We start from the raw sequence: 22,208 nt of genomic DNA on the forward strand, positions 1-22,208 counted from the left end.
AATAAGAGAGGACATAAACAGATGGAAAAACATTACATGCTCATGGTTAGGAAGAATCAATATCGTGAAAATGGCCATACTGCCTAAAGTAATTTATAGATTCAATGCTATCCCCATCAAGCTACCACTGACTTTCTTCACAGAACTGGGAAAAAACCACTTTAAACTTCATATGGAATCACAAGAGAGTCCACATAGCCAAGAAATGGATTTGCAATCCTAAGCAAAAAGAACAAAGCCAGAGGCATCACACTGCCAGACTTCAAACAATACTACAAGGCTACAGTAATCAAAACAGCATGATACTGGTACCAAAACAGAGACATGGACCAATGGAACAGAACAGAGGCCTCAGAAGCAACATCACACATCTACAACCATGTGATCTTTGACAAACTGAAAAAAAATAAGCAATGGGGAAAGGACTCCATGTTTACTAAAAAGTGTTGGGAAAAATGGCTAGTGATGTGCAGAAAGCAGAAACTGGACCCCTTCCTGTCAACTTACACTAAAATTAACTCCAGAGGGATTATAGATTTAAACATAAAACCTAACACTATAAAAACACTAGAAGAAAACGTAGGCAAAATCATCCAGGACATTGGCATAGGCAAGGACTTCATGACTAAAACACGAATAGCAATGGCAACAAAAGCCAAGATAGACAAATGGGATCTAATTAAAATTCAGAGCTTCTGTACAGCAAAAGAAACCAGCATTAAAGTGAACCAGCAACCAACAGAATGGAAAAAATTTTTGCAGTCTACTCATCTGACAAAGAGCTAATATCCAGAATCTACAAAGAACTAAAACAGATATACAAGAAAAAAATAACCCCATTTAAAAGTGGGCAAAGGATATGAACAGACACTTTTCAAAAGAAGACATATATGAGGCCAACAAACATGATAAAAAATGCTCATCATCACTGTTCATTAGAGAAGTGCAAATCAAAAGATTTGCACATTGAGATATCACCTCACACCAGTTAGAATGGTGATCATTAAAAAATCTGGAGACAACAGATGCTGGAGAGGATGTGGGGATGTGGAGAAACAGGAACACTCTTACACAGTTGGTGGGAGTGTAAACTAGTTCAATCACTGTGGAAGACAATATGGCGATTTCTCAAGGATCTAGAAATAGAAATTCCATTTAACCTAGCAATCTCTTTACTGGGTATATACCCAAAGAACTATAAATCGTTCTACTCTAAAGACATATGCACACGTATGTTCATTGCAGCCCTGTTTACAATAGCAAAGAGCTGGAATCAACCCAAATGCCCATCAGTGATAGGCTGGACAAAGAAAATGTGGCACATACACACCATGGAATACTATGCAGCCATAAGAAACGATGAGTTTGTGCCCTTTGTAGGGACGTGGATGAACCTGGAAACCATCATTCTCAGCAAACGGACACAAGAACAGAAGAACAAACACTGCATGTTCTCACTCATAAGTGGGTGTTGAACAATGAGAACACATGGACTTAAGGAGAGGAGCATCACACACTGGGGACAGTTAGGGGGGCTAGGAGAGGAACAGCAGGGGGTGGGAAAGGTGAGGAGGGATAACATGGGAAGAAATGCCGGATATACTATGCACCTATGCAACAACCCTACATGACCTGCACATGTAACCCAGAACCTAAAGTAAAATTTAAAAAAAGAAATAAAAATCAGAAGTAAATAATAATAATAATTTACTGAAAAACATATGGCATAACATCGAATCAAAGAAATTAATGAGAATCTAAGCCTTGAAAAAGACAAAAAGTAATAGGGTTCTGTAAGATCTAGGTAGCGAAAATGATTGGAAATGTTTTTCAGGCTTCATTATTGAATGAACATAATTCCTTCATTTTTGACCTTGTATTCATCAAATCAAGATTAAAATTAACAGAAGAGAAAGACTGATGGTTTCCTTTTGGACAATTTGCCCATTCCTTCAGTGAGGGTTTGCCGAGCACCAGATGGTTCTACCAAGTCTGCATGCAGATAGGAGGTTTGCTCCCCAGTAAAATTTGGAGGTGCAATGAGAGAAGGGGACACAGATGATATTCTGCCAAAAATGTAAGAGGTAAAATGTACTGATTGTGTCAACTCAGAATGTGCCTCTCTTATCTCTGGTTACAGGAGAGTAATTGGCTAATGGCTCCAGCTGCGTTCCTCTGAAATGCATCACCAGCTTGGCCAAAGTTTTCATGGGCTGCTTCCAGCCAATGATTGAGTGAGGCAGGGTTCCTAAGACAGGTCTCTTCCCAGGAAATGAGGAACTGCTTAGAACTGTGCTGCAATCTAGACACTTCCTTTCATTCAGTTTTTCTTCCCTCTTCTCTCCTTCACTCGACATCAAAACTGCATGATAGTCTTCTCATAGTTTGCTTCTAAGAAGACCTGGACTAACACACAAATAGTTCATTAATATTCAAAAGCAACATCAAGTAGCATTTTCCTGAATGTCATGCCACAATTCTACACCCTCTTATTTCACACTTTCCTACATTTCTCCTTTCACCCTGCTCTCCTTCTTCTATTTTCCTATAGCATTTAAGACCTTCTAATAAACTATATAATTTACTAGTACAGTGCATTTATAATTTATTTTTTTCACTTCTATTAAAATATAGGTCCTATCAGGGATAAGACAGAGTCCATTCTGTTTTGTTCACTGTTGTATCCAAACAGTTAACAGTAACAGTTAACGCTGCAGGCACTCAATAAATATCCACTGAATGAATGAATAACTTTATGTCCAATTGCTTGCAACGTAATTTCCAAATGTTTTCTTTTGGATCCTAAACTAAATAATCCCAGAGTCCCAGATCCTCATAACAATGCTGAGTTCATACAGACATTATGTTTATTGGCACCAACAATTATTCTCATTGCTCTGCAAAGGCCATAGATTCCTCCAACTAAAGCCTTGTGCAATTAGAGAGGGTTAACTTAATCCTCCAATTCTCATTTAAAGCAAGTTCTTTCTCACTGAACAATTGCAAGTTTGAAGATATTTTAAACTGCTTTTCTTAAAGAAAAGTATCAAGAGAGTGGGTTTGTTTCAGTACCTTGTTCTCAGAAAGAAGTGGCTTAGAAGTAGCAATCATGAAATCAAACCTGTCAGATCAGACATTTTTCTGCTCACTACCAATTGTCCATCACATCTGGCCTTCTTTTCTCCGAAAGATCTTTGAAAAGATAGAGTCATGACTCAGACGTTGATTGGGGTTCACTTCCCTTTGTTATTTCCAGTCTTAGAAGATGAATCCAGAGGATGTTGCTATGGGTCCTACACAGAGCTGCCATGGTGTACAGAGCACCATTTCTAAAGCTTCCTAAGAGCAAGAAGCAGAAACATATTGGGAGGCAGAGGCATGCAGAAGCTTTGTGATTGAAGTCAGAATATGGTGCCACGTGCATTAGCAACCAAGTAACTACACTTAGATATTGTAATCACAAAGCTTTTATAAGTACATTTTCTCTATCTCAACCTGGGACTGGCAGCAGCACCAGTGGTGTTTTTCTGATCCCATTCTCACTGGATACTCAAGCAAATTTAAAAATTAACACCACATATACCTTAACAAAGGATTTTTTCAGTCTTAAACTAAATAGCTGAATCTTGTTTTAAATAGTGGTTCTACTCCTATTATTGGTTTGAGAGTGAAATTCTTATTATAAAAAGGCTTTACTGTACCTTTTTCTCTTAAAATGGGATGTTTTAAAAAGCATATGTATAATCATGTCCTATAGGATGTGTAGAAAAGAGAATTAAATTGACTTGAAACTCAATATTTAAAATATTGTCCATAGAAGAGGATCATTCCCAGAATATTACATTAATAGTAAAGCAAAATTAGAAAATCAAAGCTCAGACTTGTGTTTAAATTCAAGTCCTTTACAGGACTGTTGTGGGACCTGAAAAAAATACTACACATCTCAATCTCTACAATTCTAAAATATAGTCAGTGCAGTAAAATGTTGATCAGGTTGATCAGTGGGAAATTTAGATATAATACATACAAGACACGTCACACAATGTTGGCACATAATACACTCTTAGTTACTATGTTAGCACATAATACACACTCAATCTCACTAGGTCTTTGCTGTGTGTGTTATTTTCAGGGCCTCTTGATCTGTTTCTCATTGGACTATACTCAATTGTTCCATTTCCTCCTATAAAACTATAACTGCTGAATTTGTGTTTAACTGTACATGAAAAATCCTTTCAATAGTAGGTAAGAATTATCTGTATTTACCATGGGAACAAATTGGGTTTTCTTAAAGCAAGTATTAGTTCTACTGGTCAATAACCCCGGTTAATTTGTTGAACGAAGATACTGGACATATTGATTAAATCATGTCTGGGGGATATTTTTGTGCCTGAAGTTTCCAGGCTCCTCTTGTTCCTAATTATTTGCAATTTCTGCGAAGTGGGTATACATACACCTGGGAAATGAATAAAGTACTTTTATTTAGGGAGAAAGGTAACTTGGATCAAAATGAAAAGAGGATAAAAACTTGTCACGTTTTAATCAGTTTAAGCAGAACTTGATTTCCCTTCCCTTCCCTTATCTTCCATTCCTTCCCTCCTCTCTCTCTGTCAGATATTCTGATATAATATCACACTATAAAAGTGTTAATATAACACTTTTCTCAAAAGTTTGAAATGGAAGTATCCATTAGAACTAGTATTTTAAATTATTAAGAATATATATAAAAAATTTTTTCCCTAGAAATATGACCTCATCATTCTTATTGCTCCAGTCTTGAACTCATTACATCTCCACCCCACATCACTGGAGTTGACAGGATCCCACCATATATTTCTGCATGCTTATTCTGAAAAACTTGAAAATAAAGATCCTGTGAAGAAAAGGACATCAAACCATAATTCACAATCTACCATTGTGGATTTTATGTGTATTCTGCCAGTCTTTTTTTCAACTCAATGTTGTATATGTATTCTGCCCATCTTTTTTTAACACAAAAAGAAATTTAAAACACATTGTGTTTTATTTTTCATTAAGCATTGACATGAAGGATGTTCTTAGCCACCACCCAGTTCAGGGAGTTCTATAGCTGTCTCTCAGTTCATCTCCTGTCTACCCCATGCATCCCTCCCCTGTTACACAAGGGGCCAGGGCCCCAGTACCATTTACTGTACCTCACTAGTATCCTGGAGCATTTGGAGGAAGGGTATTGACCCAATGTAAATTCAGTGAGGACTGAGCAAAGACTTACAGTCTATATGGACTGCACTGTAGATAGATGGTCCCTGGAAGAAATGTTCACTGCAGATAAGGTGAAGCCTTTACCTGGTATTTCCTAAAGAACCATTACTTTCATCTGTTAGCATAGTACAAACATCAGGAAGAGCTAGTGAGGGTGCTGTAGACACTTATTTCACTTATTTGCCAAGCAGCACTGGGTATTCTAGGGAACTTCTACCTCTTTTGTAAAATGACAGGTTTTTAAAATTTATCTCTTTGCACATCCATCACATTCCTGTATTTTCTATTCCCTTGAAATACACCTTCCATATTGATTAGTATCTGGAATGTTGTGCTGATTTGAACAAACAGTGAAAAGCCCTCAGGTATTTTTCATCAGGATCCTGTATTTTCAAAGCTTGCTGATAGCAGCATGGGAGGAAGACTAGAGACAGAAAGAATACTTTGGAAAAGTGGGCAAGAGATGACTGAAACCAGAACAAAACAGTAGCAAATATGATAAAGAGGAGGGGCAACTCAAAGCTTTCTGGTAGATTCTGTTAGGACTGAATTACTACTGCCCCACTCTTTCTGCTAAGGAAATGAGTGTCCCATCATTCAGCCACCATTCATAGCAGCTTTTTTACCTCACCTGCAGCCCTTTCCCACTCCCACCCAAATATGTGTGTGTGTGTATTCTTCTCTGGACTAATTTCTAAAAACTAGCAAGCCTGTTATTTTATCATTAAGTAGCACTGAGACAATGGTTGCAGAAGTTAAGACTCATCAGACCTAATGTGAAGTAGGAGGAACACCTGAAAATGTTTAGGTCACATAACACTAGTGCTCTTGGGATATTATGTTATTGTTGCTATAATTTCAAAAAATAAAGATGGCATATATTTATCATTAAGAATTTATTCAAAATTCTGCTTGATATTAGAAACAAGAAAACATAAAATGATTCTATGTCTCACTTTGACCTATTGTGTTATATTGAGCAATGCAACTATTTCCCATCATGACAGCACAGTCATTAAATAGAATGGGACCACTCACAACTCAATTTTCCTAATACCTGGATCTCCTTGTATTCAGTTATTAAACCATGAAGTCACACTAGAAACATTATTATTAGTTAGCTATTATTAGTTTTTGTCTACTGACAAGTATCTTCTAATGGTGCCTGGAAAGCATATGAGTTCTCTTACAGTTATAAATATTAGCAAAAATTAATATAGCCACTATGAAGAACAGTATGGAATAGTCCTCAAAAACCCACAAACAAAGCTCCCATATAATCCAGCAATTCCATTATGAGGTATATATCCAAAAGAAAGGAAATCAATATATGAAAGGGATATCTGTACTCCCATATTTATTGCAGCACTATTTACAATATTCAAATTATGAAATAAACCTAAGTGTTCATCAAGAGATGGATAGACAAAGTGTGGTGCATATATACACAATGGTATATTATTCGGCCATAAAAAAAGAATGAAAATCTGTCATTTGCAGAAACATTGATGGAACTGGAGGACCTTACGTTGAGTGACATAAGCCAAGCACAGAAAGATAAATATTGCATGTTCTCATTCATATTTGAGAGCTAAAAAAGTAGATCTTATAGAGACTAGATTGTTGGTTACCCTAGACTAGGAAGGGGAGACAAGGAGATGAAGGGAAAAATATCTATAAAGACATTTATTACCACTGAACTGTACATTTAAAAATGGTAAAAATGGGCTGCACATGGTAGCTTATGCCTGTAATTCAAATGCTTGAGAGTCCAAGGTGGGAGGATCCCTTGAGGCCTGGAATTTGAAGCCAGCCTGAGAAACATAGTGAGACCCCCATCTCTAAAAAATTAAAAACTAGCCAGGCATGGTGGTGTACTTCTGTAGTCCTAGCTAGTTGGGAGGCTGAGGTGGCAGGCCTCAATTATATTTATCCATAGAAATTAAAGGTGTCATTAACCTAAATCCTGTTAAAGCCTGGTCTGTGTTGGCACTCTCCAACCCACATGATAATTACTGCTGCTATATAAAGAAGGAGTTAAACTTTTCGTGAAATGTCTGCCCTCTAACTCTGCTCTTAAAATCATTCACACCTCTGAATTTGAGGCTGAGGGACTTGCAGCTTCCCATTTTAGCCCTAAGAGAGATTTGTTGCACTGGGCCTGAATTGCTCTTGACTGAAAAAGTTGATCATCGTTGAGTCCACAGGTAAGTGAGGAAGAGCCTGATCCTGGAGAATCACTTGAATTATTGCATTCATAAGAGGTTGAAGGTGTCATTAGAGATCCAGGGTGGGGGCCTTGCTGGAAAGATTTAGGAAAGCAGAGAAGCAAAGGATAAGTGAGCATGCTAAGTGTAAAGGGTCTTGCATCGAACATGATTTGTAGTTTTTGGCATCTATTATCTTTCTGGAAGAAAACACAATCAGTATATGCTTTGCTCTCTTCTAAAGTTGAGAAAGAAATGTATAAATATACCTGAAGCTATATTTGTGAGGTTGTTGGTGTGGATAAATCTGGAGGGTCAGTTGAAAGGAAAAAAGAAAGAAGGGAGGGAAGGAGGGAGGGAGGGAGGGAGAAAGCTAGGCAGGCAGGCAAGCAGTCAGGAAGGAGGGAGGGAGGGAAGGAGAGGGGGGAGGGGAGGGGAAGAGAAGGGAGGGGTGGGAAGGGAAGGGAAGGAAAGGGAGGGGAGGGGAGGGGAGGGGAGGGGAGGGGAGGGGAGGGAAGGGAAGAAGGAAGGAAGGAGGGAGGGAAGTAAACAGTTTTTATGGCCTTTACACTGTTTTCCTAATAAACTTTTTTTGTCATATAGGCACTGGGAAGGTAGACCTCAGCCTGATTCACGTAAAATCATTCCAAAGCTTGAATTTAGAAAGATCTGTATTAATGAAGTTTTATTGAATTTATAAAATGTCAGTGATCACATCACTGTAACTCAAAAGACACATCTCAAAGTAAACTTTCAGTTCTTCCAGAATGTAATGTGAAATGATGGCTGTGCCTCAAGGGCTGATTAGTGAATATTGCCATATCAACAGCTATTTCCTTGGCTTTCATCTCATGTTGTGCTTTTGCCTCTCCAAAATACGTTAGTGCACCTTATGGAAAGGCTCTTTGGTGATACTTGTCTGAGTACATAAGTAAAAGATTTTCAGGAAAATTAATAGCCTTGGTTATGATTTTGTGATGTTCTTGCAAGGTAATTGACAGAGAGATGCTTTGAAATGTGAACCAAAATGTCAGATTCATACCATTCCTTGTGTTCACACTATTCCTTTCTCTAAGTTCTGATTATGAGTTTAGCCTGGTGACTCTTTTTGTTTCTATCATAGCTACACCAAAGGCTCCCTATTCAAAATGGTGACCACAGATAAAATTTGAATTAAGAGCCATTCTGTGGTGATAAGGATAGCAGTGTTTTGGTTAGGGGTATAGTTCATTTATGAGGCTTCTCCATGAATCTCAAACATTTGAGTTGATATATTGTCCTAACATTTTGGGGGGGTCACTGTATTCACTACTGGAGTGAAGGATGTGAGAATGTTACAATGAAAAAAACCAAGTTCCAGGTGGGTTAATTGACTTTCCTATTGTCTCATGGCTAGTTAGTGTTAGAACCATGGTTAGATCCAGGGTCTTCTAGAGCCTGGTGATGAGTTATTTAAATTAGATTGCCATGAAATAGATATTGGGGCAGATGAATGAAAGGGGATACCATAGGGCTAAGAAAAGAATGAAAGAGAAAGAAAGAGGAAAGAAGGAAGGAAGGAAGGAAGGAAGGAGGGAGGGAGGGAGGGAGGGAGGGAGGGAGGGAGGGAGGGAGGGAAGGAAAAAAGGAAGGAAGGAGGGAAGGAAGAAGGACTCTAAAACTATTGGGAGAAAACAGAGGAACAAGCGAACAAGCATATTTTATTATATTCCATGCAAAGTGTATAATATTTATTATGTTACATATAGAACTTACGAGAGCAGCACATCATACACACATTTATTGCATATGACTCTAACCATTATTTTAAACAAATACAGCAGCAGCTATGATAAAATATGACATTTATATCAGATGGCTCCTAAATATAAAGTAATGGCTTCACTATTCAACTGAAGAAAAAAAATGAAAAAAATGATAGATCTGAAGGCTGGATGAATACATCAGCTGTGTTGGAAATTATGAAGTCCAATACAGTACATGCAAAACAAGTCAAAATATCAAGGATATTTCTGACTGTCTTATACTTTTTTCTTATACCCTGACTTTGAAATCAACACCCAAATAAGATGAAAATTTACAGTATTGAAGTCTTTTCCCTCTCATCAATAGAAATAAGGGAAAATTATGTGTGAATAGATTAATAGTTTAATTTTAAAGCAACAACTTCATCATAATTTTCAAATATTCCTGTCCAGAATGCCTTTCAGTAGGAAATACAGTGCACTATTTTTTTCACATAGTACTAAAATACATATTTTAAAATATATTTAAAAGTTGAAAAATAAGCTTTAGGCAAGACCATTTGTCTACTATATTTTGAACTTGAATCTTAATATTTCTTGTGGTTTTTTGCTCAAAATTGAATTGAATTTGATTATTCTTCAAATATTTTTTGAAATGTGGCATGCATACTGAAAAATACACGTAAGCATTTAAGAACTGAACAGTCCTATGTAAACAGCATAAAAATCATGTAACAAAACTTGACCAGCATCCTACCACGCCCAGATCTGAGTGCCTTTCTAATCACAATTTTCCAAAAGTAACCATTAACCTGACTTTTAACATCATAGATTAGTTCTGCCTCTTTCTGTACTTAATGCAAACAAATTCTTACTGCATTCTACTCATTTGTGTTTGTGAACTCATTCGTTGCTCAACATTATATGAGTGATAGTCATCTATTTGGTTTCACATGATTGTAAGTCACTCATTCACATTAATGTATAATGTTGTATTGTGAGAATAAATTTTAATACTACCTGTGTTTAAAATAGATGTATTAATTTGCAACCAGCCAGCAATGTACGAAGTTCAAGTGGCTATGCATGCTCCCCTAAACTTGATATTTTTGATCTTTTTTATTTTAGCATTCTGTTGGGCAAGCTTTGATTTTTTAAATTGATGAAATAAACCTCTTGCAAACTCATACCAAACAAAGGTCTTTATTGAAGAACAAGTGTGTGCTGGGGGTGGGAAGGGGCGATCTCTCATGAAGTGAAATGCTTCAACATCAACAAGTTCAAAGAAGAAATGCTGTTTGAATGATGTAAGCAGAAATGTCTCAGCACAGACAAGTGTTTTTGTTTAAAATACTGCTTTTTTTTTTTTTCAGAAAAGCCATTTCCCTTGGAATGAAGAGAGATGCATATAGGATAGAAATTTATGGAATCTGAAAACGGACATTTTTAAGATGGAGGGAGTTGTGGGATGGAAGAAAACACTAAGGGCTTTGTTTTTATTAATGATTGAGATTTCTGTAGAAAAAACAGAAGGCAATGGATGATTTGTATTTTTATCACTGTTGCAGGGTCTCCTTTTTGGTGTCTACTGGATATTGTTCCCATAAAGAATGAAAAAGGAGATGTAGTTCTTTTTCTGGCCTCATTCAAAGATATAACGGATACAAAAGTGAAGATTACTCCAGAAGATAAAAAGGAAGGTTGGTACCGTTTTCAGAAAACATTGACAGATGGAGTAACATTTTGAAACTGTTTACTTTAAAACTCTTGGAGAAAAAAATGCATTTTTAATGACAGCAACTAATAAATATTCAAAACTGTTAGCAGTCAGTATTCGGTACATATTTCAAAATCACAGAGACTCACATGCATTCACATTCTGTCGTCTTTATAATAAAGATTCACTTGACAGGAACTAGAAGTTCGTATTCCTATGCTAATAGCATGAGGATGAAAAAACAGTTTTTCACAATATAAAGATTAACACCACTTTGTTGTATCAGGCAAAAATTAATGAATGGGATAAGTGACGTTAAGAGGATGTGATCAAAATTACATCTCTCTGTTTCCTCTAGATTGCTGCAGCTCAAATTTAGATGTGCAAAATTTAATTTTGTACAAAATTAAAAACTCTAGCTTAGTGGTTGTTGGAATAGACTGTTGCAAACAAATGTGAATCCTGCACCTTATCATATATAACAATGATACTTTGTTTTAAGACATAAACAAGCTTTTCAGTTATCTTTAAAGGAGTCTAAGAATTTGTGTTGTTTACCTTGTATCTTCTGTTTATAATATATTAAGAAATTCCTTGCATTTTATATAAGCTGACAAAAGTTAACACTGAAAAAATGCTGATATTATTTCTTTTAAACAGAAGTAGGATTCTAGTCAGCAGAGAAAAAGCAGTCATTCTGTGTGGATTTCCTAAGTAGTAAGTTCTTTTATAGAACCAGCTACTTGACATTTCAACAGCTATGTCTTTTTAGGAGTAGGCTCTTTTATTTCAGCTCTTTATTTAAAATAGGTATGATTGTTTTCAATACCTTATGTCTCTTGAAATGACAACCCAAATGAACAGCTATTATAGTTTGGTACTCTCATTTCTAGCATTTGAAATCCTTGCAAATGCATGTCTGTTTTGCTCTATATTGGCATGACTAAATTCTGTGATTTATTTTACATATGCAAGGGAGATCCACCTAAAAATTAAATTTACTTCAATTTTAGAGTAAATGTAGTACCTGTCCAATGTAAGTTCCACGAAGATACATATGGAACTTGGTGTGTACAGTTTTTGGTTTTAATATTTTCTTTGTAATACAGAAATATAAAGGGTAAGGATTTTTTGAATAAAATTATTCAAATATATATATAGTCATATTATGTACATTCACAAATATGTGTGGATAAGTAGAAACATAACGCAGTCCTTAGAAAGAAGTACATGGCTTTTTTTTTTTTGCTTCAAAGGAGGCAGTTTTATTAACCTTTAACTGACTTGTTTTGATATGAGGACCATGCCTAATGGTTTTATACAAATTCTTTAATCATCTTTGTCTTATGTTCCTTATGTGTCTTGATAGGGGAGAAATCCCCATCCTGGTGGACTGCAATGAATAAAATCAGTGAAGACGACCTTTTCATTTGGAGTTTGAGAGAGCTCAATAAAAATACTCATTTTTACCACCCATGTTCTGAATCAGCTGAAAAAGAAAAATGAGTAGATTGGAGACCAAAATATACCTTTATTTCTGATGAAACTTATAAAGAACAGGAAATATCTCTACTTGCAAGTAGGCTTCCTTCTAGTGAGCTCTAGTTTTAGGCAAAGTTGTCCCTCAGTCACAAAGCTAGACTGAGGCCAAAGCAGAGCCTCTCACTATGTAACTTAATGTCTGGAAGACCAGAGCAGAACAGTTGCTCCCTAAGGAGAGGGAAGACAAAGCATACATCCTGTACATGTCCATATCACCTTCCAAACTTAATCAAATTATGTTTTTCTTCTATCCCTGGAAATAACTAAGTTAAGGAGCACAGAGAGGCTAGCATGTCACACTAGTAGAGCTGCTTGCACTTGAAAGATTACACCTGTCATTTGGAAGTGAAGGACATACATTTGAACACTGTGTAACCAATAAAAAACTAAGCCAAAGTTCTATCTTAAAAATAAGTGTCACGTTTGTATTTAAGTAGATCTATTAAATTGTGCTCAATAATACTCTAATTTTGTTTAGGGAATACATACAATGTAAAGACTATCTCTTACAATAAAATAAAAATATCAACAAGACACTTTTAACATTAATTATATTATGCACAATGTGATTTAATTTTTTTTGAAATATTTGCTAGCAAGTCCCTAGATATTATCTCAACATTATCTCATAAGAAATTATTACTTCTAATATATATTAAATGCTCAAGAACAGTTTTTTCTATTGCTACCTTATTATAAATGTCCCGTAAAAGTATACAGCATTTTTAGAGAGACAGAGTAACTATTGTAAGTCACCATGCTTATAAAATGATAATTTAAAAATGGCCAACAATTTGGGAGGCCAAGACAGGAGGACTGCTTGACAACAGAAGTTTGATACCAGCTTGAGCAACATAGGGAGACCATATCTTTACCAAATGACAATAAAATAAAAAATTATCCAGGTCATGGCGGTCCACACTTGTGGTCCCAGCTATTTGGGAGGCTGAGGTGAGAGGATCACTTGAGCCCAGGAGGTGAATGCTGCAGTGAATGGTGATCACACTTCTGCATTCTAGCCTGCGTGACAGAGTGAGACCCTGTCTCAAAAAAAGAAAACAAAATGGAATATATATATATATTTGTACCTGTACTTAATGGAGAAAAACACCTTAAAATTCACTAATTGATAGTATGTCTTACAGTTAAAACTCATCAATTGATGGCATGTCTTGCAGGAAAGGCATACCCTAACATATGATATTGTTAAAACTTCCAAATGAGTGTTTGATTATTAAACTGTCACCACGTAACTGTAGCAGTATTGTGTCATAACATTAAAAAACTAAATGAGTACATGACCTGACCCAGTGTTGCATCTTCTGCAAATGCATCACTGAAGTTCATCTAAGTTGTATAAATAAGGTTCATGTTAATTAAACTAATTAATACTGAGGTTCATATAGTGGACTGCATTTAAGAGATATAGATGGCATGGACTTCTATTAAAATAGTTTAATCATTTACCTATGTTTTGGGGGAGTTTATTTTAAACAATGAAGAACACGTTTTACAGAAGAAGCTAACAAGCTATGGATACAACATAGGCCTTTCATTAACGAACAGCATTCTTGGAAGATTAGCACAAAATTCAAACTACTACTTGTATGTACAATAGCTTTCAGCTAGTGGATCTGAGGGTGTGTGTGTGTGTGTGTGTGTGTGAGAGAGAGAGAGAGAGAGAGAGAGAGAAAATTCAGCAGAAATATGATGGTTTTTATAACTTTTAAAACTACCTTTCTTTTTGGCACATATTTTACTTCTATTCCAAAAATAGTGTGTATGTCACTAATTTCTATGCCCATGTCAAGTGTTACTTATGGATTGAATTTAATATGAGGCCCTGTTTATATCTTCCTTTATCAGTTAAGAAGTATTTTGATATAAAATTCGGATTTATATATCAACCAGCTTGGCAATTGAGGTTCTTTTGTTGCTGATCAGATATCTTTGCTGGTGGTTAAATATATCCTTATTATTAAAAAATTAAGAAAGAGGGAGGCCGAGGCAGGTGGATCACGAGGTCAAGAGATCGAGACCATCCTGGTCAACATGGTGAAACCCCGTCTCTACTAAAAATACAAAAAATTAGCTGGGCACGGTGGCGCGTGCCTGTAATCCCAGCTACTCAGGAGGCTGAGGCAGGAGAATTGCCTGAACCCAGGAGGCGGAGGTTGCGGTGAGCCGGGATCACGCCATTGCACTCCAGCCTGGGTAACTAGAGCGAAACTCCGTCTCAAAAAATAAAAATTAAAAAAAAATTAAGAAAGAAAAAGAATGTCTACTTAATACAAGAAGCCAGGGTAGGCAAAGTGTTTTTGGACACCAGGTCCTCAATGGTGGGGAAGGATTAGGAAAAACATTAACAGGGATGAGACCAGGGGGTCTTTGAATGGAGTGATTCAGAGGTAATTGTTTCCTTTGAGAGAAGAAAAATAGTCTCAGAAGGAAGCTTTAATTTTTTTAGTTATTAAAATTAAATCAATTTAATTTAATCAGTTTTTAAAATTATATTTAAAATTTAATATAAGTTTAAACGTGGATTAACAATGTATGAAATAATTCAAAAAATATTTGAGAACCCACTCTGAGCCCAGTATTGCATTAGCATTTGAGAATGTCAAAATGAAGACAATATGCTTGAAAACATCTTAGGTCTCAGCCTAAATCCTTTCCACTGAATGTTGGCTGTTAGGCCTTCTAGAAGCTGCTTATGTCTCAGAAACTAAGTTTCCTCATCTATAAAATGAGATACCCATACATATCTTCTACATTCGTTATAGGTTTATAAGAGATAATATATACAATTAACATAGCACAGGAATGCAGAATGCACTCAATAAAAGATATGGTCATGGTTGTTACATTCTATGGAATTTATAAAAACACCTAGCTCTTGTTGAGTCTCTGCTTCATGCTAAGTGCTTCACATAGATTACTTCAGTTACTTCTCATAATTCTGTGAAATAAGCATATTTCTGTTCCCATTTATTGATGAATTAAAATAACTTGATAAAATAGACATAGTAAAAAAAAAAATGGTAACCTAGGATTTACACTACTGCAGCCAAACCTCAGAGCCTACATGATGCTTTTTCTCCCTCACTGCCCTTCACAAAGTGCTCATAATCTTATGATGAACACAGATCCAGTATTTGCAATATAGTATGTTCAGTGATAGTAGAATGACAGAAATAATAAATTCTTCTCAGACAAGGAAACAAGATAGGGTGAGTCAGTAAGAGGCAGAGTGGAGTCAGGAGAACTTCATAGGAGAAATAATATTGAAGCAAATCTTGAAAGATAATTTGTGTGTGGATTAAGACCTAAAGGAAAGAATGTTAATTTTAGGTGATGAAACAGCAAGTAGTTGACCTTTGTTCATTAGAAAAGTCATGAAGTTGAAGTTAAACCCTAAGGAGTTTTGGTGGCATGCAGATATATTTCAGAGTTAGAACAGGTTGTCCTTGACATAAGAAATGAAGGAAAAGGAGATCTTTTGGAATCCTGTTTCTGGTTTAAGGGCTGTTATGAACTGATTCGTTTCACTCCCAAATGTATACATTGAAGCCTTTACCCCCAGTATCTCAGAATGTAACTATATTTAGAGATGAGACTTTTGAATAAGTTAAAATGAAGCTGTCAGGGTTGCCCCTAATCCAGTCTGACTAGCGTCCTTATAAGAGAATAGAACAAACAAAAAGACACCAGGGGTGTGAAAGCACAGAGGGACTGCTGACCATGGGAATAGAACAGCTGTGTGCAAGCCAAGGATAGTCCTCAGAAAACCAACCTGCCAAACCAACCTTAATCCTGAATTTCTAGCTACCAAAATTGTAAAAAAAATAAATTTCTGTTGTTTAAGCCACCCAGTCTGAGGTATAGTCTCTCTTTGTGTCATTGGGGAATATGTTCCATTAAATCCTGAGGTTACCATAATCCATTGATGCTTAAGTTCCTCATACAAAATGGTGCAGTATTTTGCACATACTCCTTTATACTTTAAAAAAAATGCCAGATATAGGTGATGGGGAGGAAGGCAGCAAACCACATTGCCGTGTATGTACCTATGCAACAATCTTGCCTGTTCTTCACATGTACCCCAAAACCTAAAACACAATAAAATATATATTTAAAAGAAATCTCTAGAGTACTTATAATGCCTAAAGCAATGTAAATGCTGTGAAAATGGTTTTTATGTTGTATTATTTAGGGAATAATGACAAGAAAAAAGCCTATACATGTTTAGTACAAATGAAACCATCCATTACTTTTCTGAATATTTTTGATCCATACTTGGTTGAATCTGCAGATGTGGAATCTACAGATACAGAGAGCTGATTGCATTTTCTTATTGTAGCCCTAGCAAGCATACTTAATGACTTTAAGAAATAACTTTCTGGGAGGGACAGCAGGGATGGGGGAGCTGGGGAGGGATAGCATGGGGAGAAATGCCAGATGTGTGTGAAGGGGAGGAAGGCAGCAAATCACACTGCCACGTGTGTACCTATGCAACTATCTTGCATGTTCTGCACATGTACCCCAAAACTTAAAATTCAATAAAAAAAAAAAGAAAGAAGTTTCTGAGGAACATTAATGAATTCAGTATTGGTTCTATTGTTTGAGGTTTCTATGCATGTTGTGTAGGCAAATAGATATGTGGGTCAGGTGATTAAAAGAGAGTTATGGACTAGAGGCATAGATTTGATAGCCATCAATATATTGAAGGTAATGCAAAAAGATGGTCACAGATGAGATTATTTAGGAATTCTAAAGAGAGCTTCAAGAGGAGGGAGGAAAGAAGTAGGTCAAGGGTAGGACCCTGGATCATACTAACATTTGAGGAATAGGAGGAAAGTATCAGTAAAGGAGATAGATTAATAATGGTGAGGCGTTAGAGGGAAACGGAGCCAGAAGTCATAGAGATATTAAGTAAGATGAGGAAAGAGATGTGCCCATGGGGTTTTACAACTGAAAGATTACAGGATTGCTGCTAAAAGCAGTTCTGAGACAGCTGGGAGAGAAAGCCAGTAATGAGAATTCTACTAACTTTCTAACACTTTGGGTCATCACATTATTAAAATTAAGGAGACACAACTGTAGCACCTTCTTATACGCTCTTAGCTCGTGTAAGTAGATTTTTAAGTTCAAATTACTTAAGAATCAGCTTAGTAAGTTCCCCACAGACCACTTTGTAACTACCATTTCACCTTCGAACTTTTTTGAAACGTGGGGACAAGTTAAGCTGGTCTGTTCATTTTCAGCTCACACTCATCTTTCTCCTTATCCGGGTCCTCAAATTTTCCTTCACTTGGAATCTGTCTTTGTCACCTTATTCATCATGAAAATCCCATTTGTTTTCTGTATAGTTAGATTTTCCTGATCCACCTTAGCTCATAGTAAGTGTCCTTCCCTTAAAACGCCCTTTTCTTTGCTGCTGGGGTCATCCTTCTGAATCTTCTTGCAACGGAGTATCCACTTCTTTATCTTGTCGTTCTGAAATCATTATGGTCCTTGAAGATGGCATATGGTTCCATTCTCTACATTTCCTACATTGCCTTAAACATAATAAAAACTGAGGAAATTACTTGCTTATTAATTACCTGTATTGACTTTCACCTGTGTGACAGTGGTTAATGTCTTTTAAAAGTTTCTTTCCTCAGCATTCAGTTGCGTTTGTGTCAATTTTCCAAACATTTTTCACAGCAGTTCATTCATTATGTTAATTTGGTTTTCCATTTAAACCAGTTGAGTATAATAATACATGCCTTGTTTTTCCAGGCACGGAGCCCAATGAAATTATTTTTGTTTATTTCTTGTCGAGTGTCACAGATTTGCTTTGGAATGATGGTTGCTGCTGGCTTATTCATTATGTGGTAACAACACCAGTTATCATAGAATGAGGGGATTTCAATTACAATTTCTAAAAAGTGAGCACTTCAAATTTGTCTTGAGAATTTAGGGGTTGATGTGTGAAGCTTTTCATGTTATCTTTAGTGGTAATACAAATCAAGATTCCAATGCAGTGGTATTTCTTGGTAGTCTAGCTAGCAAGCCACAGCAGGATGGCATTGTTAGAGTGACAAAAGTTTTGTGTTGCATATACCATAGCCTATTACTAAATGACTTCAGAAAAAATAAATTAATAAAAAGTTATTCTAAACAATTAGATATCCATTGTCGTAGCTATAAGAACCTGCAAACCTAAGACAAGATTAAAAATTAAAGGCTTATTTTTCTCATATTTCAAAGAGCATGGGACTGAGCAGTCTATGGTTGGAACAGTGACTCTGCAATACTGGTGGGCACTCAGGCTTTTTTGGCCTCTCTGCTGTGCTGTCCTTTGTGTGCTGTTTTTCTTCATCCTGCTTGTCACCTGATGGTTGCAAGATGCATGCTGTGCCTTTAGAACTCATTTTTGTGGTGCAGACAATAAGAGTGAAGAACAAAAGGCAAGGGCCTTTTTCTATGAGGATTCACCTTTGTTTGTAGGAAGGAATGTCTTTCCCCTTGCCTCTCTCTCCTGCCAAGGATTTCTGTCAACATGGCACTTACCATAATTTTGTCACATGGCCGTGGCCATTTCTAACTGCAAGGAATGCCAATAAATCAAGGTTTGGGGTTTTTTTTTAAAGCCTTTGTGTCTCTAAAATAGAAATAGCCAAAAGAGAAAGAATCTTGGAATGAGATTGGGTCAGGCAGTCTAGAGTATCTATCGAGGTATCTACTGATTATTTTCTATATGCTAGACATATTATCCAAGGATCATACAACGTAGAAGAATGACACTTAGAATGATAAGCAAACTGCCCAATGCTTAGGTGCTGTGAAGAGGTGGAGACAGAGTGAAGACCAGGACTATCTGGTCTCATAGCTTATATATTTCCATTATAGCATAGGGGGGCCTCCAATGAAACAAATGAGAGGAAACTGGAAATTAAGTGGAAAGAAAGCTGGGCCTATCTCAGTTCCTTCCCCAAACCCCTACAAGCAATTGCTATTGAAACCGAGCTCCTGTCACAATTATTTTTAGCATTCTCATTTCTTATTTAAGATCCTTACTATTCAAAGTGTGGTCAGAGGGCCTGACACATTAGCATCACCTGGGAGCTCATTGGAAATGCAGAATCTCAGGCCCTACTTCAGACCTTTGGATCTGCGTTTCAAGGAGATACCCAGGTGACTCACATGCATATCCAAGAAGCCCTGTGACTTCCACATTTCTTAGAAGGGCTTCCCCAACCATCCAGACTAAACTAATTCATCTTCAGCCACTCCATTATATCACCCTGTTCATTGTTTTATAGGATGTATGCCTATCTGAAAAACATTACTCAAAAGTTGGTTTTTATTGTAATTGTTTTCTGTTCCACTAAAATTTAGGCTTCATCAAGGAACAGACTTTGCTTTCACGGAGGATATTATCTCTAACTCTTACAGATAGAAAGTCTGATACATAATAAGTGCTCAATAAATATTTGATAGATGGATGATGAGTATGTGAATGCATAAGTGGTGTCTAATTTAGAATACTTGGCTCTTCAGAGAGATATATTAACAATATAGCATTCTTGCTGCTTCAAAATAACCAGATGATAATTATAAAAGCTGCGTGTCTCAGGTGTACCTTCTAATCACTGTATTTTTGGCTTTGTTCTGCATGATTTAATTCAAAGGCAACTTTTCATGTATTTACCTTAGTCTTAACATCTCTACATTTATTCTTACTGCTGGTATTGCTAGTATTCTATTTAAGCCCTTTGAGTTTAAATAGAATCTCTGTTGTTGGTTAATTTTTTGTTCTTAGTCACTCTTCTGTTGTTAAGTTTCCAAGAATCTCAATTTGGTCAAAATTTTGAAGATAATAGAAGTTATTTGTTATAAAAAATAAAAATTGTCCCCAAAAGGCCAGACATTAAGCGACTGATCAGATGTTAATTAAATCTAAGATGGTTGTTATGTACTTCAAATATTTTAATTTTCAATGTGGAACATTGCAATAATGTTCCTTTCACTTGCTGAAGTATTCTGCCTGATTTTTTTTGTTTGCATAATGGAAAAAGCTCATGCAAAATTTCTAATAAAGAGAAGCTGATGAGATAATTATTATAAAAATTGATACCTTATCCCAGGAAATAGATTTCCACCTCTGGGACATCTATACCAACTCTTTATCAGATTTATGATAACACTGAGACTGAAGAGCCCATATAGATGCTGAAAGTTATTTAAAAATTTTAAGCACATCTATATTTTATTGTATTTAAAAATGATCTTTGGAGTTTCTATACATATTTGCTAATGTCCTTTTCTCCCAAAAGCTTTTAAAGACAAATAATGCAAACTAGGGTTCATAAACAAAGTTGTCTTTAGAGACCAGGGGATGATGTATTGAGAAAGATGTTGCCATAGGCTGTGGTAAGGACTAGGCATAATCGTCATGGCATGCTTCACCAAGTCATTCCATTTGAAAGAAAAATTTTAAATATCTGCAGCCAGTCAAAATACTCTCATGAATTGCATTTGTTCTGATGATGAGTAGCTTGTGATCCTTGGACAAAAAATTTCTGAAGCTGTTATCTTATTAGCTTTATTTTTTACAAAAGATGTTTCTAGTTGTGTTACTTTAAGATTAAAAGATGTTTTTCGCCCTTTTTGGAATTTAATATTAAGAAACTTTTTGTAATTGAATGATTAATTCATTAAAACATCAGGCAAATATGGTATTAAGAAGATGAGGGCCAGGTGCAGTGGCTCACACCTGTAATCTCAATTAGGGTGGCCGAGGTGGGAGGATTGTTTGAGGACTAGACTGGGCAACATGGGGAGATACTGTTTCTACAACAAAAACAAAATGGGGAAAAAATATTAGCCTGATGTGGTGGTGCATACCTCTGGTACCAGCTACTCAGGGGGCTGAGGTGGGATAATTGCTTGAATTCAGGAGGTGGAGGCTGCAATGAGCGTCATCATGCCACTGTACTCCAGCCTGGGTAACACAGAGAGACCCTGTCTCAAATAAATAAATAAGTTCAGGCTGAGAGCTAAAACAGCCAGAGCCATATAACTTGACCCCCTGTATGGATACATTCTTGACAATGTTCATTATATCCAGCAATATTGTCCAAGACATTGGTATTAAGGAATATTCTCAGTTTGGGGATTACAGCTGTCATGCTATTGTCATGGATGATAACAGTGTCACTGAGGACAGGATGGACACCTACAGAAAGGTCTATAGGTAACATTTCTTTGGACTCCCAGCATTTTCTGTGGAATGCTGGGGAGTAGCAGAAGATACTATGGGTTTGTGCTTCAGTGGATAGTGTGGCTAGTGTAGAGTTTTCCCTTTTTTAATATGGGGTTATTGAGGTAGTGGTTTTCCAGTGGGAAAGAAACAGGCTATTTGGTACCAAGAACATAGGTGCCAATTATTTGGAGAAGTGGCTGGGAAACACTAGGTGCCCTGAATGGGAAAGATAGGGTTCTCAGTTTGGGGTAATTTTGAGTTTAGTTTCAAAGCTCCTTGCTCCAGTAAAAATAAGCTTTGCATCCCAGCTAGCTTGTTTTCAGACAGTAGGAAAAAATGTCCAGGAGTCACCCTCTATCAATCCTGTTTATCTCCCCAGTGGGCCTCCCCAAAATTCCATGATGCTTTACATATATTTATATATTTTTATTTGACACTTTGTGTGGGGTAACAATTTGACTTATGGACAATATAGATGGTTCAAAGGTAAATGTCTACTGAAATGT

The 22,208-nt window shown here is 36.4% G+C and overlaps 1 protein-coding gene and 1 long non-coding RNA gene across 4 annotated transcripts in view; one reads left to right on the plus strand and one right to left on the minus strand.

Moving 5' to 3' along the window:
• Nucleotides 1–22,208, plus strand: part of KCNH8 (potassium voltage-gated channel subfamily H member 8) — a 331,425-nt gene that overhangs the window by 120,615 nt on the left and 188,602 nt on the right. For all 3 annotated transcript variants that reach the window (XM_035277743.3, XM_078354394.1, XM_002759643.6), the window contains one exon: nt 10,762–10,893. In XM_035277743.3, coding sequence (XP_035133634.1) covers nt 10,762–10,893 — 132 coding nt within the window. The remainder of the gene's footprint in view (nt 1–10,761; nt 10,894–22,208) is intronic.
• The window catches only part of LOC108588864 (uncharacterized), a 382,270-nt gene continuing 362,834 nt past the window's right edge, over nt 2,773–22,208 (minus strand). Inside the window, exon 4 of the long non-coding RNA XR_013528690.1 lies at nt 2,773–3,339. This is a non-coding gene — a long non-coding RNA (uncharacterized LOC108588864). The remainder of the gene's footprint in view (nt 3,340–22,208) is intronic.

Source organism: Callithrix jacchus, chromosome 17 (genome assembly GCF_049354715.1).
Source record: "Callithrix jacchus isolate 240 chromosome 17, calJac240_pri, whole genome shotgun sequence".
NCBI lineage: Eukaryota > Metazoa > Chordata > Mammalia > Primates > Cebidae > Callithrix > Callithrix jacchus.